Source organism: Agelaius tricolor, unplaced genomic scaffold (assembly GCF_023055355.1).
Source record: "Agelaius tricolor isolate 1412-34295 unplaced genomic scaffold, bAgeTri1.0.p SCAF_3, whole genome shotgun sequence".
NCBI lineage: Eukaryota > Metazoa > Chordata > Aves > Passeriformes > Icteridae > Agelaius > Agelaius tricolor.
Window position 1 is genome coordinate 3199145 of NW_027269263.1, and position 14375 is coordinate 3213519.

Consider the following 14375-nt stretch of genomic DNA (forward strand, 5'->3'; position numbering starts at 1 on the left):
GGCTCTCAATACCAGTATCTGTTATCCTTTCAGATGATGCACAACAGTGGGATTATGCATTCTGGATATATGTATTTAATCAGTTTTAAGCAAAAAGCATAAAAACTCAGCAGTGCAGCATTTAAAAAAAATTTATTATGTTCATTTTATTATAGAAATTCAATTTGCCCTGTCTGAGGTGGTTTGGAATTTTTTTTAAATGAGAGCCTTATTTCAAATAGAAGATGAAGACCCTTGTCCTTTCCAGAATTCAACATGAATGTGTTTTTGTAACAGCTTCTTTAGAGTAAAAATTAAGCTGAGCTGAGATGGCAGGAAAGGTATCCAGATTTCTTCTGTTACAAAACACAATTCTGATTAAAATGATAAAGGAAATTAAAAGGAAATGAAACCAACACAAATGTACTTCATCTCCTCAAAACAAAGATTATTGAAGGAACTGCTGGGCATTCCTGGAGCTCCAAGCTACCAGAAAAACAATACAAACAGATGCTGTGCTGGGGTACAGAACTTCCCCTCTGGTTTGCTTTTATGGCATTCTCATATGGACTGTGTGTTTTGCAGCAGCAAATGTTACAGGCAAGCAGAGTTGATGACAGAGATGTTCTGGATGATGCTCTCCACCACAACTGATGGGGACTGAAATCCTGAGCCCCAGGAGCTGCAGGAATGCAGCAGCAAAGGAGGCTGGATCAGAAAGCCCCAAATGCAGCCCACTCAGCCAGCCAGGAGGATTCATCCATCTTCAGGAGGTGGGGGCACAAAGCACATTGACCTGAGAAGCCCCATGCACCTCCTCCCTTGCCAGCTGAGCCACAATGCCTGGTTTTATGCTTGGCTTTAGCTTTCACCAGCTGAAAAGTGAAATGTGCTAGCTTAAGCCACCTTCTTGATAATCAGATTTCATGGTTGTTTAAACCAAAATGCTGTGAATCACAAGATGACAAATTGAAAGAGCACACACATAAAGCAATGATAATTGCTGGAGCCATGGGCAGTAACTTGTCATGCAATGTTTATTAAACTGCTGTACAAGGGCCCACACCCTTGGTTAGATGAACAGTTTCTGAAGGAAGCAGGGAAATCTAGTCAGGAAAAAGTTTTTCTTGAAAAAAAAATGCAAAGGGGGGGAAAAAGTTTCAGACTACATTTAAAGAAAAAGACTACATTTTAACACTCAAATTGTGACTACATTTTCAAGTAGTTATTTCATTCTTTCTTTCTTTTTTGATGCCCATTGAACCCATCAGAGAATGATTACAGTGATGAATTCGAATGATTAATGAAAGATGAATCTTGGAAGAGTAATCTACTCATTCTACATTATAAGTAATTTAAGATAATTCATTTACAGATTTGCATTTTGTTTAAAAAAGAGGATTCCTATCATTTGACATAACTACTCTTGAAATCAGGTAGGAACACCATCCCTATGTTTTCTGAACAATTTAAATATCATGAAGATACTGTCAATTTTTATTTTCACCATGTTCAGCCCTCTTTTCTACATTTATTTTAAACCTGACATTGGAGCAGAGAAAGAGTAGAGAAGTTTTATGAAAAAAACATCTCAGATTTCATTCCAAAACTGCTGCACGAATTAACCTCTCTTGGGAATTAAAAAAAAATAAGTCAAGCAACATGTCTAACTTTCCATTTTACCAAACTAAAGGAAAGTTGACCTAACACTTCCATTCAGCAACTTCTAGCTAAATTATCTATAAAACTACCTACTATATGCACATCTACCACTCTGAGAGTGCCATTTATTTCATAGTAAAACCAAGTTCTTTCTATTTCTGGCCCTCTGTGAAGAAAAGCTGCAGCTAGTACAAACAATATGGACATCAAGGAGACACAAGACATATCCAAGGACACATCCAAGTGCAAGAGACTGATGTGGTACCTTGCTCCACCCACTGGCATGAGCAGATGCCTCCTGCGTGCGCTCCCGATACTCCTGATATGTCACCGGCCTGCAGAAGTTAAACCAACACTGAAAGTTATAAAAGGAAACAAAAGAACATGAATAAAAGAAAGTTCTCAGTTTCCAGAGAACAAAATATTTGCACATGTACTACAGCAAGTCATTTTCAAGAGCTACCAAGTCTTGTGGTTCAGGACATAAAACACCAGCACCAGACAGGGTCAGGAAGGCATCACCTTTCTCCCACTTGCACACTTTAATGTAACTGGTGAATTTCCTAATAATTTGATACTCTACAACTTAAAAGACATTAGATAAGTTGGTTGTCTGATATGCTAGAACATTTCTAAGCTCTTGCATAGGTTTTTTATAATCTAGGATTTTAAAGAGAAAATTCGACTAAGAAATTCATACCTGAGCTGGAGGCCAATGCAGAGTAAAATGCTATGGACTAATACAGACTGTTTGACTATATTAACATGTCAGAGTTGAAACCTTTATTTGCAAGAAACAGCACTTTTGATCACAAAACTTCAGTAGATACCTCTATTCTAGATTTATCACATCTCTACCTCTCTGAATTGGGATGATGAAATTCCTCTCTTCCAATGCTCCTTCCTCCAAGATCATTTGGCAGCTAAGAGTCAATAGCAGCAAAGGCTTTCTGCCAAGTGACAGCAGAAGATGCACTGCTTCAAAAGCAACTGTCAGCCCAGACCATTACAAAAGGCAAGTTCAAACTTCAAGTTTAATGGAAACAGTGGTAACTGGCATTGCAGAGAAAATTGCTTATTGAACTCCAGGAACTTGTCAGGATCTAACAGCCTACTGTACCCTAACACTTGTTTATATGGCTATCAGAGGGCAGGAAAATAAAAGCGAATTTAATAAGTATTGCATCAAATAGCACTACTCTAGCAACAGGGGAAAAAGAACTGAGTTAAAGCACAGTGGGGAAAACATAATTTAGGTTTGTCATTTTAAGGGCATTCTCTTGACTTCCTTGGCACATTAATTCTTTGAAACCAAATCTAAATCAATCAGTGGGATGAACAGAGCAGGAACAGCTGCAGGAAGGATATTATCAAGAGATTAAACAGTAACTCTAGTTTGCCTTAGAAAAAGGCAACAAGGTTTCACAGGCATTTCTGACTTTATGTATGTACATGCATAAACAAAAAATTACTAAGAAAGCAAATATTTTCCTATAGAAAACCTAGAAAGCCTAAAACATCAGAATATCAACAAACTAGAACCCCTTAAATGCATGGCTGCATTTATGCAACTCTTCCTAAAGCAGCACCTTCCAGCTCCAGCTCTCTACCAACACATTTTGGAGGTCACTCAGAAAAGCCTCAAGTAGTTCATGTAGATCCAATTAATTGCAGGCCCATCATTTATAACAGAAAACCAAGCAACCACAACAATTGTACCAATTTGCAAAGACATTAATTAAGGTACTAGCACGTCAACTGCAATGTGCTATTTACACAATAAGCTTAAGCTGGCAGGACAGATGTTAAGGCCCCAAGGTTAGCCCAGGGGCCCACATCTGCTTCAGACGTGCACCTGAAGGGTGGTCACAAGGTTTGTAATACCATCCTCTCCAGGAGACTCTCCCTCTCATCAAGGGCCAGACCACAAACAAACCTTCAGCTCCACTCTCTAAGGCTAAGGACATTAATGTGGCTACAGCCCAGCATTAATCAAACTGGCAATGGCAGCAACTCAAACTGCTTGAAGCAGCCTCAAAAATTCAGCAACAAAAGCTTAGAAAAATTTTACAACTTACATTGCTGCAAAGGGCAAATACCACAAAGAAGTATTTGCACATTACATTGCAAAACAAAACAAAACACCCAGCCAGAAAAAGGAAGATTGAAAAAGAAAGAAATGCAATACAAGATGCAGTCCCAACTTTAGCATTTCAGCAGCAGCCATAGTGCAAATGGAAACACCTTTGAAAAAGCAAATGGAAACTCACTTGCTAAGCAAGCTCTGCAGTGCTTTGTGCAGATGTTCCTTCAATTCCTGGGACACTTTCTCCCCCAGATGAGCCAGGCAATCTTCTATTGAGCTCTCTGGGTTGGCAGGGCTGAACACTGGGGAAGTGTGGCAGTCAAACCCTGTAGTGGTAAATGCTGAGAGAAGAAGGTACACAAAATCAAACAGATTCACAGAAGAACATCAACGGACTCAGATTTCTTATCCCAGCAGTTTACACAGTTTACATAAGGGATGAAAAAAATCACAGCTCTGTAGTCAAAGCATACAATGAACAAATCATAGTAAAATTGTCCAAATACATTCTGAAAGTGTTACTTACAAGGCAGAGATGACTTTGAGCTACATTTCCCCACCAGCTCTTGTTTTACAATTGCATCCTAAGCAGCAAGTTTGCTGAATGTGCAGCTATTCTCCCATTTTAAGCTGATGCCAACCCTGGCATCTTCTCATAGTGAACTGATCCTCACATGGACATCTCTGCAGCAGTACTAGAGTATCAGTTTTTTAAATATTATTTTGTTCATATAACCTTTCCCTTCTCAGTTTAAAACTAAGAAAGCTCCATATGAAAGAACTTAAACAGCTCTAGAGTGTTTCTATTTCAGATTTCTGATTTGCAACACACATACAAAGCAAAAATGGGCTTGAAATCATTCCTTGCTGGGAGTCCTATAAAAGCCACATCTCCAGGTCAAAGTATATCACAAAAAATAAACCTGGTGGAAGGGAGAAATCTGAAGGTTTAAGTGCACACTCCTTGACATATCAGCTCCTGAGGACTTCTGCCATTAAGTGCAGCAGCTTAAGGGTTGCTTACTTTTCATTATTTATAGTAGACTATTAAATCTCATCCAGTTGTTTGCTTTGGCCAGGCTCCACCACTCCAAATGGTAACGTTTAACTATTTTACTCCATGTGGCAATGTGTACAAATCTTGTGGGGGGAAGAGGATAAAGAGATTCAAGGCATTCAAAAATCTCTTTAACTGGAGTACCTGTTACAAATTAACCACCATTACAGTGCATAGAGATTATGGATTGAAACTGGAAAACCTGAAGAGCACCTTCCAAGATTTCTTCATCAAGACGTTTTAGCTCCTCCTCGATTTCTATTTTAATCTTCTCCAAAGCCTCTTTCTCCAGAGCATGTTGTGCCATAAGCTGTTGTTGAGTCCCTGAAAGAAACCAGAGAAATCATTCAAATATTTTAATTTCATGTTTCAAACAAGGTAGAAAATGGAAGATGGTATTGAAATATTAAGTATAAAGGAATTTGAGGTGAACATTGGATTTCAGACAGCAGCAAGTATGATCCCTCCAGAGGACTTACTACAAAAGTTTTATTACACGAACCCAGAAACAGATAAATTTCCAGGCCTATTCAAGGTAGAACTGGTGCTTCAAATAAAAATCAAATAATGAAAAATAAAATAAAAAAAAAGAACTGCAAAGCTACAAACAGGATACACAGGAACTTTAACAGCAACATCTTCCATTTAAGACCAGAAGCAAACCAAGGCACATCAACAATCAGCCATCACACCTAATGCATTTACTATCAAACTACACCAAAACAAAGCAGAGCAGCATAAACTTGATTTTTAGCAGCAAAATATAAAATTTATACTGATGCCTGCAAAATCTACAACATTCTCAGAGCAACTATGCAATGACATCAATGGAGAATCCTGAAACCTGTGAACTGTGCATCATTTCCCTGGCCATGAGGAGTCCACAGGCCACAACTGAACCCACACTGGGTTCACAAGTAAGACTAGAAGCAAAGGACCTCACAATTGTCAGTCAGTTGTCAATTCTCCTCTCTTAACCAAGAAATTGAAGAATTTGAAATGGCTACATATCCCCAGAACTCCCATGTCATGGTTTGGGATCACAAATACGTTTTCCATGTGCTGACTCTAGATACTGGTAACAGAAGTTGTTTCAGCCATATCAGTCAGGGTTACACAGACTCTCAGTCATCTTAATCATTATTCTGTACCAAGAGACACAAAACTGTTGCCAAATAAACCCAGGTATTCAGGACATCTGAATTTCTCACCCTTTCTGCACCTACACCCAGGGCTACAGTTCTACCCAGACATCCAGACAATGTTCTGCTCTACAGACATTCTTCACTCAGTGAAGAAAACAAAAAGGGAAAGGATTTGTATCTATAATGTTGGTGCCATCTGACTCAATTTCCTCCTCATCACTTTCACTTCACACCCAGATCTTCAGGTAAGTCCTGTAACAGCCAGGGGAGCTTTCTGGCACATCTTTTTTCATTCCTGGGTTGAAGGCACTAAATCATAATTTGGTGGTCTCGTGAATGACAGCTTTGTGGCCTGTCTCCTTTGGTTTGGTTTTCTGCTGGAACTCACTTTAAGTGTTGTCTTGCCTTCCCTTCTCTTCCACAATGGACACATATAATCACTAAATTTCATAAAAGGGTGTGTGAAAACTGTAAAAGCACTGAACACACACAGATGTGTGGTTAACTACACACTAGTGAAGTACACTGTGCATTTTCTGTGATTAAAAATACACTAGACAATAAGCTTTCAAGGTCTCCTACAACTGAAAAAGATGTTAAAAATCCACAGTATCAACCCACTGAACATGTGTTAATGCTTAAAAACTCAGCACAAGGATCCCTCTAAACCAATGTATGCTTAAGTCAGTATAAAATGTTTTCATATATTTCTGTGACCAGTCACTTTAATTCCATTTGACTTAACCACACATGTTCAGAATAACTTTACTTAGCTTCTTAAATCCCTTCCCAAGTAGCATCTCTGCCACGCTGAGTAATAAATTCCAGAGAGGAGCAAGCTGTTCCTCCTTTTGGTTAATGCCCTGTCAGGAGTCCCTGCTCTGGAGTCAAGTGCAACAAGTGTGTGCAAGTTCAGCCCTTGTGTGAACCTGTGCTTTCCCTGAGCCTGGAAGGACAGAGGAGCAGCCATTCTCACAGGAATAATGTGACAATGATCACCCCTGACAAGCTGTCATACCTGATAAGAAGTCACCCAGAAAATGGAAGGAAGAGAAATTCCACTGCTGCCAGTGTACAAAAGAGCTGTTTAGATAATCAGCACTGCACTCCATGGTTTCCATCTCCCAACACCCACAACTTTGCAGCAGCTGCTGATTCTGAGAGCACCTGACTATTCAGCCATGCCAAAACATCAAAACCCCACCCCTCCCACAGCAGTGACTTTGCACTGTTTATTCCCCTAATAAAGAATGGATTCCAGCTTTCTGCATCTCCTGGATATTGACTGCTACCAGCAAACACTGCACACAGCAAAGGTCCTAAGTGGAGGGGTATCTTTTTCTCAATTATCCAACTTCCAAGTCACAAACAGGCAGATGAAAACAGTAAAACCAGCTTGTTTTAGGTGAGAATATATTTTCATTGTCAAAGATGCAAATGGTCACACCAGAAATGGTGTTTGTAAGTGCCATAATAAGCACTGAATGCTTTCCTGTGCTCCAGAAATGAGTTTGCCTCTTCTGGGCTTTTGGTAAATCAACTCTGCAAGGCTCTTCCCAAGCCAGTCTTACACAACCAAGTTAGTGCATTCTACTTTCTTTTTATGGAATAAATGTTCATTTTGGCACAATTATGTTCCTGTTAAGATTTTGGGTTTCAGGTATCTGGAAGTAACCTAAAAAGCAAAAGAAAATGTGTTCTGAAAGTCCATCAAGCACTGCATCAGGGAGCATCTGACTACTAAATAAATGTAATACTTCAGTAAAACTCCAGAAGCTCAGTAGCAATACAAGAGTAACCTGTTTGCCAGGGCTGATCTCAGGAGGAGGAGGGATGGAAGTCATTCATCAGAGCTAGACAGTCTGCACACCTCACTCTACAGTGCTTGAGCCAAAATTTCAGCTAACAAGGGACAGCAGGGACTATAAAGAGAGACTGAAAAGATGTTATGCCTTTGGAGTTCAAGGGAATGAAGGATGATTGGAAAAGAAAGCCACTGATGTCACAGATTGCTCCTGAATTTTTTTCTTTCATGCCTGTAATTTTAATTTAACAATATCTTAATTTTTGAGTTCTCCTAGGTCTCTATATTAACTTCTGTCCAGTTGACTTAAAAGTTTACTTTCAGCATGACTGTAATATTTCTTTAACATCTCTCATTTTTTAAAACATTAAGTAACACTCTAAAATTACTGTAAGCTCTGACAAGTGACAAAGATATACAAAATCTCTTTACAAATGTATTTATCTGTTTCCTTTAATGAAAATACATCCATTACACCAGCAAACTCCAGACCATGGACTGCCACACATAGAAGTAGCCCTCAATTTCAGAGATGTTTAAAAGAAGCTCTTTATAAACTATAAGAATGCTCAGCTTAAAAGGAACTGAAAAAGTTTAAAATATTAAAAAGATACAAGATATTGCCAATTAACACTATTTTTTTTGTGGGCAGAGAAGAAGCTTAACCAAGTGGGAATTCACACCCCAAAAAGCTCCTTTTCCTTGCCTCATTTAAGGGAATAACTTCCTTATTACCATGAACTGGACTGCTCTGACCTACAATGTGAATCTTTACAGCCCAAACAGCCCAAAACCAACCTAAAACCTCAGTTTCCTACAAGCCAACAGTAGGTACCATGTGTGGGAAACCAGGAAAATGGCTTGATCACTAACTCCATGCAGCACTTCATATGGTAATTCCAAAAAGACAATAAATGGCCAAAAGGACACTGAGCACCATAATTGGATTAAACTGCTGTGGATAGCATGCACCTCAGGGAAACTGTAAAACTGTCAAAACCTTGCTCACCTCTTGACTAACCTATGTCACCATGCAGTAGTGGCACTGACTATAAACTTTTCAGATGCTCTGGAAACTAAGGGATTATTTAAGATTTTTCACTCTGTCAGAAAAACACAGAAAACCTAATTTTCTTCACAGTGTTTGTTGTAGCCACAAGCTCATGGGATGATGTCAAGCAATGGGGAAGTAGATTAAAATAGAGAAATACATCAAAAGTCACTCCTTGATAAAATATAAACAAACATTTATAATATAAATACATTGAATCACAAAACCAAAGTACTTTGACTCACTGGAAAAGTTAATAATACTAACTGCAGCAGAGTGGAAGCTTCTGTAATGAGAGTGACTTCAGGGGGAAAAGTGTAGAGATATTTTCCAATACTTAATAATTATTTTCTGTGTCTGAACCAGTACTTATAGGTATGAAAAGAGTTCTGAAAAAATACAAAGCATCTCTGCACAATCTAAAGAACAGAGAACTGAGAGCTTCCACACATTTTAAATATAGGTACTGAGGGCTTCCACACATTTTAAATATAGGTACTCATCTGTTGCCTCAAACCACATTGACTTATACAGGTGATGCTACTCTATGTGTTTTATCAAATTATCTGATGTGTTCACCTACCAAAAGGTAACAGAATATACTGCTAATGGATTTTGCTTTAAATTAGCTGCAGTGACTGTTATGCAGAATCATTATTCTGGAAAAACTAATGGGAAAAAGCTCTCTAAGCATTGGCCAGTTAAATTTGCTGGATTTACCTCTGGAGACACTGAAATCCATTACAGAACCCTATAGAGCTATAATGTTTAAAGATTGGCTTGCTCAGTAAAACTGTCTTTTCTTCAAGAGTCTGGAAAACTGTGGATGGCTTTCTCTTCAGTCCCTGTGCTGAAAAGAAGATAGCAAAATAAAAATTTCCAAGTCCTCATCAGGTGTTGATTTATATCAACCTTGTTTGCTTGGAGCCAGAAGTGATTTTAGTGCTTGTAATTGAAGCCATCCTTCTTGCAACAAAACCAAGACCAACCAAGAGACCCAAAAGGAGACACAGCAATGTAATTTTCTATGTAATTTCTCTGAATTTTTTATTTACTGAAAAAAAAACATCCTCCCAGAATCATCAGTCTTGCAAAGCACATTAGACCTACAAACAATGAGAAGTTTTAACTGGAAATCTATCAATCTATCTTAAAATTTTATTCTTATCTCAGTTTTTGAACAGAAGGACATACACCAGAAAAAAAAACTAGTACAAAATGCAGGAAAACAGAGGCAGAAGGTGGTAACAGAGGTAGTTCTGGCAGAGATAATACAGTACCACTCCTGTTGGGAAGGATCACTTTTTTGGCTGGGTGGTTTTGACCCACCAGATACACCTTCTAGTTTAACTGGAGTGACAAAACTTCACCAAAATTTGGGACACTGAGGTAGAAGGAGACTCAAGGGAAATACAGAAACCCTACCAACACCTAGGGCACCTTTTTTCCTCATCTCCCATGTTTGGTACACAAGCAGTGGAGAGGCAGAAGATCCCCCAGTGGGTGACACAAGGCAGCTGGAACTGGGATCCTGCACTGAACTGCCCTCTAGAGGAGTCCCTCTCTCTCCCTCTCAGGCAGACAAGGAGCTCAACTCCACCAGGGCAAGCTGAAACTTGTCTTCCTGGATACTCCCAGTACACTGAATATGATTCAGAAAACTTACCACGAGTACAGTCTTACTTGGATCTAAGAAAAATAAGTGAAGAGAAGGTGCTGCAAACCTTAGTCAAGACCTCGTATGAATGAAACACAAAATACAGGAGTTTGTTCTGCAAGTGGAAAGGAAAACAGGCAATAGGTAAAATTGCTGCTTCATTGCTTCCCATGGAAGGTCTGTCAGCACAACATCCAAATTGAAGCAAAATAAGATTAAGGACAGGTGTTTTTCATTGGAATCCTCTCAATTCACAAATCAATGGTGTTCAGCCGTAGAGTAGAAAGACTCCTGGCCAGCATTCTGAAGTGCCACAGAAATCTACAATGGAAGGAATTTGGGATCACTCAAAGTGTTGAATCAACAACTGGTGACAGTGCTTGGAAAACACACTGGCAGGCAGGAATGCTGTGCTCCTGCTACTCCTCCTGTGTCTGTACCAAACCCAGAAGTCTCCTCCTCAAGATGGGATTCCAGACAACAGCTCATTTCTATTTCCCAGCTTTCTCATCTCTTGTTCCCACCAGGTTTCTCAGCTCACACTGGGGACTGTAACACCCAGTACACCTCCCAGCAGTGCATTAGGCAGGGCAGGAAATATCCATTATGGGCTGTGCTCCCCTCCTGGGGATTGCAGATTACAGCCAGCAGGCATCAGCCAGGTGCCAAAAAACAAGGAGTTGCTCACTGGGTATGTAAACTGCTCAATTGTCAGTGGGGATGCACACAGAACTCTGGAATAACCACACACAGCCCAGCAGTGCACCTCAAAAACTGCTTCATTACAAGCAAGGTGAGCAAAAGTGGGAGAAGGGATTTTTAAAATGTAGCTAGCACACAAAAGAAACCACTCAAAAGCATGGAAGGCAGAAAAGCACCACCAGGAAAAGTGAGTTAGGAAAGAATGAAACAAATCCTGAAGCAGAAGGATAAAGCATTTGCTTAGTTCAATACAGCATGAAGGCCATTCAAAGCATTACAAAACAGAGTGAGAAACGAGTTGGTTTTTAAATTAAAAGTAAGGCAAAATTATTTAATAATAAAGATCAGAAAACAGCAAAACCACTGAAAGACAGACCTAATTAAAGTGAAACATGACCAGGAGAGGAGACATTGTGGTCACTGTCTGGTTTGGGAAATGAGGCAGGGAAAATGTAGGAAGATTTCCTCTTAGAAGTTGTAACGTATGAATGCTTTAGAGTATTTTAGTAGCAAATCAAACTACGGGCTGCTGTGACACAAGCTAACACATCTAAACAATATCTGAGAAGTAAAATCTTAAGTCACTACAAAATTTTAATTTAAGAATTTGTAGCTTCCTCTTTAGAGAGTTTAAATATACCTCTGAAATTCAGATTAGAAGCTTAGAAGTTCCAGTAATGAGAATCAACTGATTCTGAAAATGAAAGGTTTCACCTCAATTTGCAAATACTTCAAAGGTAACTACAGCCAAATCATTTTAAAAGCTTTAAGACTAGCATTTCCCTTTCTGAATCTTCTATTTCTAGAACAAAGCAGACTCTTACAGATTGAACCTTTATATGTACTCAATACATTTCCAGTTACAGCCCAGTTATAAATGGGTGGGATGTTCAGAATAAGATGTCATTGCTAAAATAAGCACATTTTTCAACAAAGGGTTTTATGAAACAGCTAAGGTGCCTCTCCTTTCATGGACCACAGATGCAGACAAAATGGAAGTAGCAAACATACCTTAAATACACAAAGGTATTTATGAATTACAGTTTATTAATTACATAACATTAATTTAATGAATTACATCTAATATAATATTTGCTATGTGATTTAATACCAAGCAGAAAAGCAGGTCTGCCATAATCTTTTCTTTTCAGGAATTTCTCACTTGATGACAGGTAAGTTCAGTAAATGACAGCATATGCATTCTTAAATGACTGTTCAAAGAAAACAAAGATTCTGAAGACTGTCTCTGTTTGGTTTGGGGTTTTTTTTAACTCTCATCAGAATAAGTTCTGAATCACAGAACTAGTAGTGACTAAAACATCATTAAGAAGTGACAAGTCACACAGGCAATCCTGACAAACAACATTGCTTAAGTGCTTGCCACCACAAAATAAAGAACAGTTTTATATCCTAGCTTTATGTGAAACACAATCTACCAAACTTATTTAATTCTGCCTTCTATTTATTTATTTACCCTCTTTTTTCCATAAACCTGTCGTGGAAGAAACATCTGACTCTGTGCAGCCCTTGACTTTGCATAAATAAATAGATAAATAAACAAACACAAGTAGCACAGGCCACATCTCTGCACCACCACTGAGTGACAACAACAGCAGCCTCAGTGTAATAGGGCAAAACTATTTAGCACAGGAGATTGCTCAAGACACCACTCAGTTTATGCCAATAAACATCACCTCACCCCTGCTTACTTCCACTTGTGTCCCAAAAAAATAGCAAGCATGGGCTGAAATTCTCATGCTGGCTCAACAAAGGTAATATATATCCCTCCAAAGGTAATATATATCCTAGCCTCAAGACAACAACTAAAACCACTTATTTGCCTCCCAAACACCAGTCAGCCCTGGCATAGCTCAAATTAAAACAGTAATCTACACACAAACAGCTTTGTTTCCATCAGCATCTCTCATCTTTAAACTGAAATTTATTTGTTTTTCACTGAACAAACCAAGAGATTCATTACACCGAACATCAGGCTCACGCTCTGCACCCCTGCAGAAACAGCCCAAGAACTAATTGCAAACCCAGCTGCACACGGAAATGGCTAGAGATGAATATGCAAATATTACCTTGAGTTGGAGGAGGAGGAGGATGCTCCTGTGGCTTCTCCTGTGCTAAAAGGCCCAGGTAGCTGAGCACTACGTATTTGGTTTCATAGTGAAATCCTACAGGCACGGCAGTAGCGGACGCCATCGGGGTGGCTGTGCTGCGCTCGGGGGAGCCAGGAGGGCTGTCAGGGAACAGCAAAGGGGTTGTTGGTTGGGTTAGAAGGCTGCAACATGCAACAGGTCATGAACCCACGCGTAACAAGGAATTATGTAACAATCCTGAAGCAATAGCCAGGTTTTTGCATTCTTATTTTAATAATAACCATGCGGAGTAAGCCCAGCTGTGCCTCAGTGCAGCTCCTGCCTGCTGCCAGCAGTGGCATTTCCCACTCCTGCCTGTCACAGTCATACTCCCAAGCAAAAGGAGCAGTCCCTCAGCACAGGTTTTTGTCAAGTTGGTGTAGCTGCAGAGATTTATTTTTTGGGCTACCAATTGCCCCAAAACAGAATTATCAAAAATTGTTGACCTGCTACGGTCACACTCCCATGCAAGCAAAACAAGCAGTCCCTCAACACAGGTTTTTGTCAATCAAGTTGGTGTGGCTGCAGGGATTTATTTTTTGGGCTATCCATTGCCCCAAAACAGAATTATTTTTTTATTTATTTAACCTCTTTTATTTTTTCCATTATGATACTAAAGGTGCTTCTATTTTCTGATTTTTTTATCTTTTAAATAATCTGGACTATTGAGTCTATTGTATCATTCACATGAAAAAGTTGAATTTAGAATTAGAATTATCCTGAGTCTATAATTTCCTTGGGTCGTGGACTAATAAAAAACTGCACTTTTTGCCCCCACAGATGTGTATAGAAGGTTGACCTTCAATTCTACAAGCCTCTTAGTAATCCAAGTCACAAACTTGAAAAGGACAGAAGTTGTCAGAGACCAGGCAAGTGTCTGTTAGCTGAAATTGTGTTTTAATTTGTTCTATTTGCAGGATGGTTAAACTTCAGAGTGGCCATCCTCTAGTCTCTGAAGAGTCCAGCTCTTCATTTCCTTGACTAAAATGCTCACCCATCGTTTGGTGGTTCCATTTAAACACATTGGTCAGAGGTGTACTGATGCTTTTCAATGACAGTAGGTTTCACAGTTAATTTTTCCCAGT

At 39.2% G+C, this 14375-nt stretch overlaps 1 protein-coding gene across 2 annotated transcripts in view; it reads right to left on the reverse strand.

The window, feature by feature from the left end:
* Positions 1-14375, reverse strand: part of BCL2L13 (BCL2 like 13) — a 39162-nt gene that overhangs the window by 19521 nt on the left and 5266 nt on the right. The window contains exons 2-5 of one of the 2 annotated variants that reach the window (XM_071422171.1): positions 13231-13391; positions 4998-5108; positions 3912-4068; positions 1907-1976 (exon numbers count right to left, since the gene is read on the reverse strand). In XM_071422171.1, the coding sequence (XP_071278272.1) occupies positions 1907-1976; positions 3912-4068; positions 4998-5108; positions 13231-13354 (462 nt within the window). In that variant the 5' untranslated portion in view covers positions 13355-13391. Of the gene's footprint in view, positions 1-1906; positions 1977-3911; positions 4069-4928; positions 5109-13230; positions 13392-14375 lie in introns of those variants that run through there. The other variant, XM_071422173.1, reaches the window with a different exon arrangement.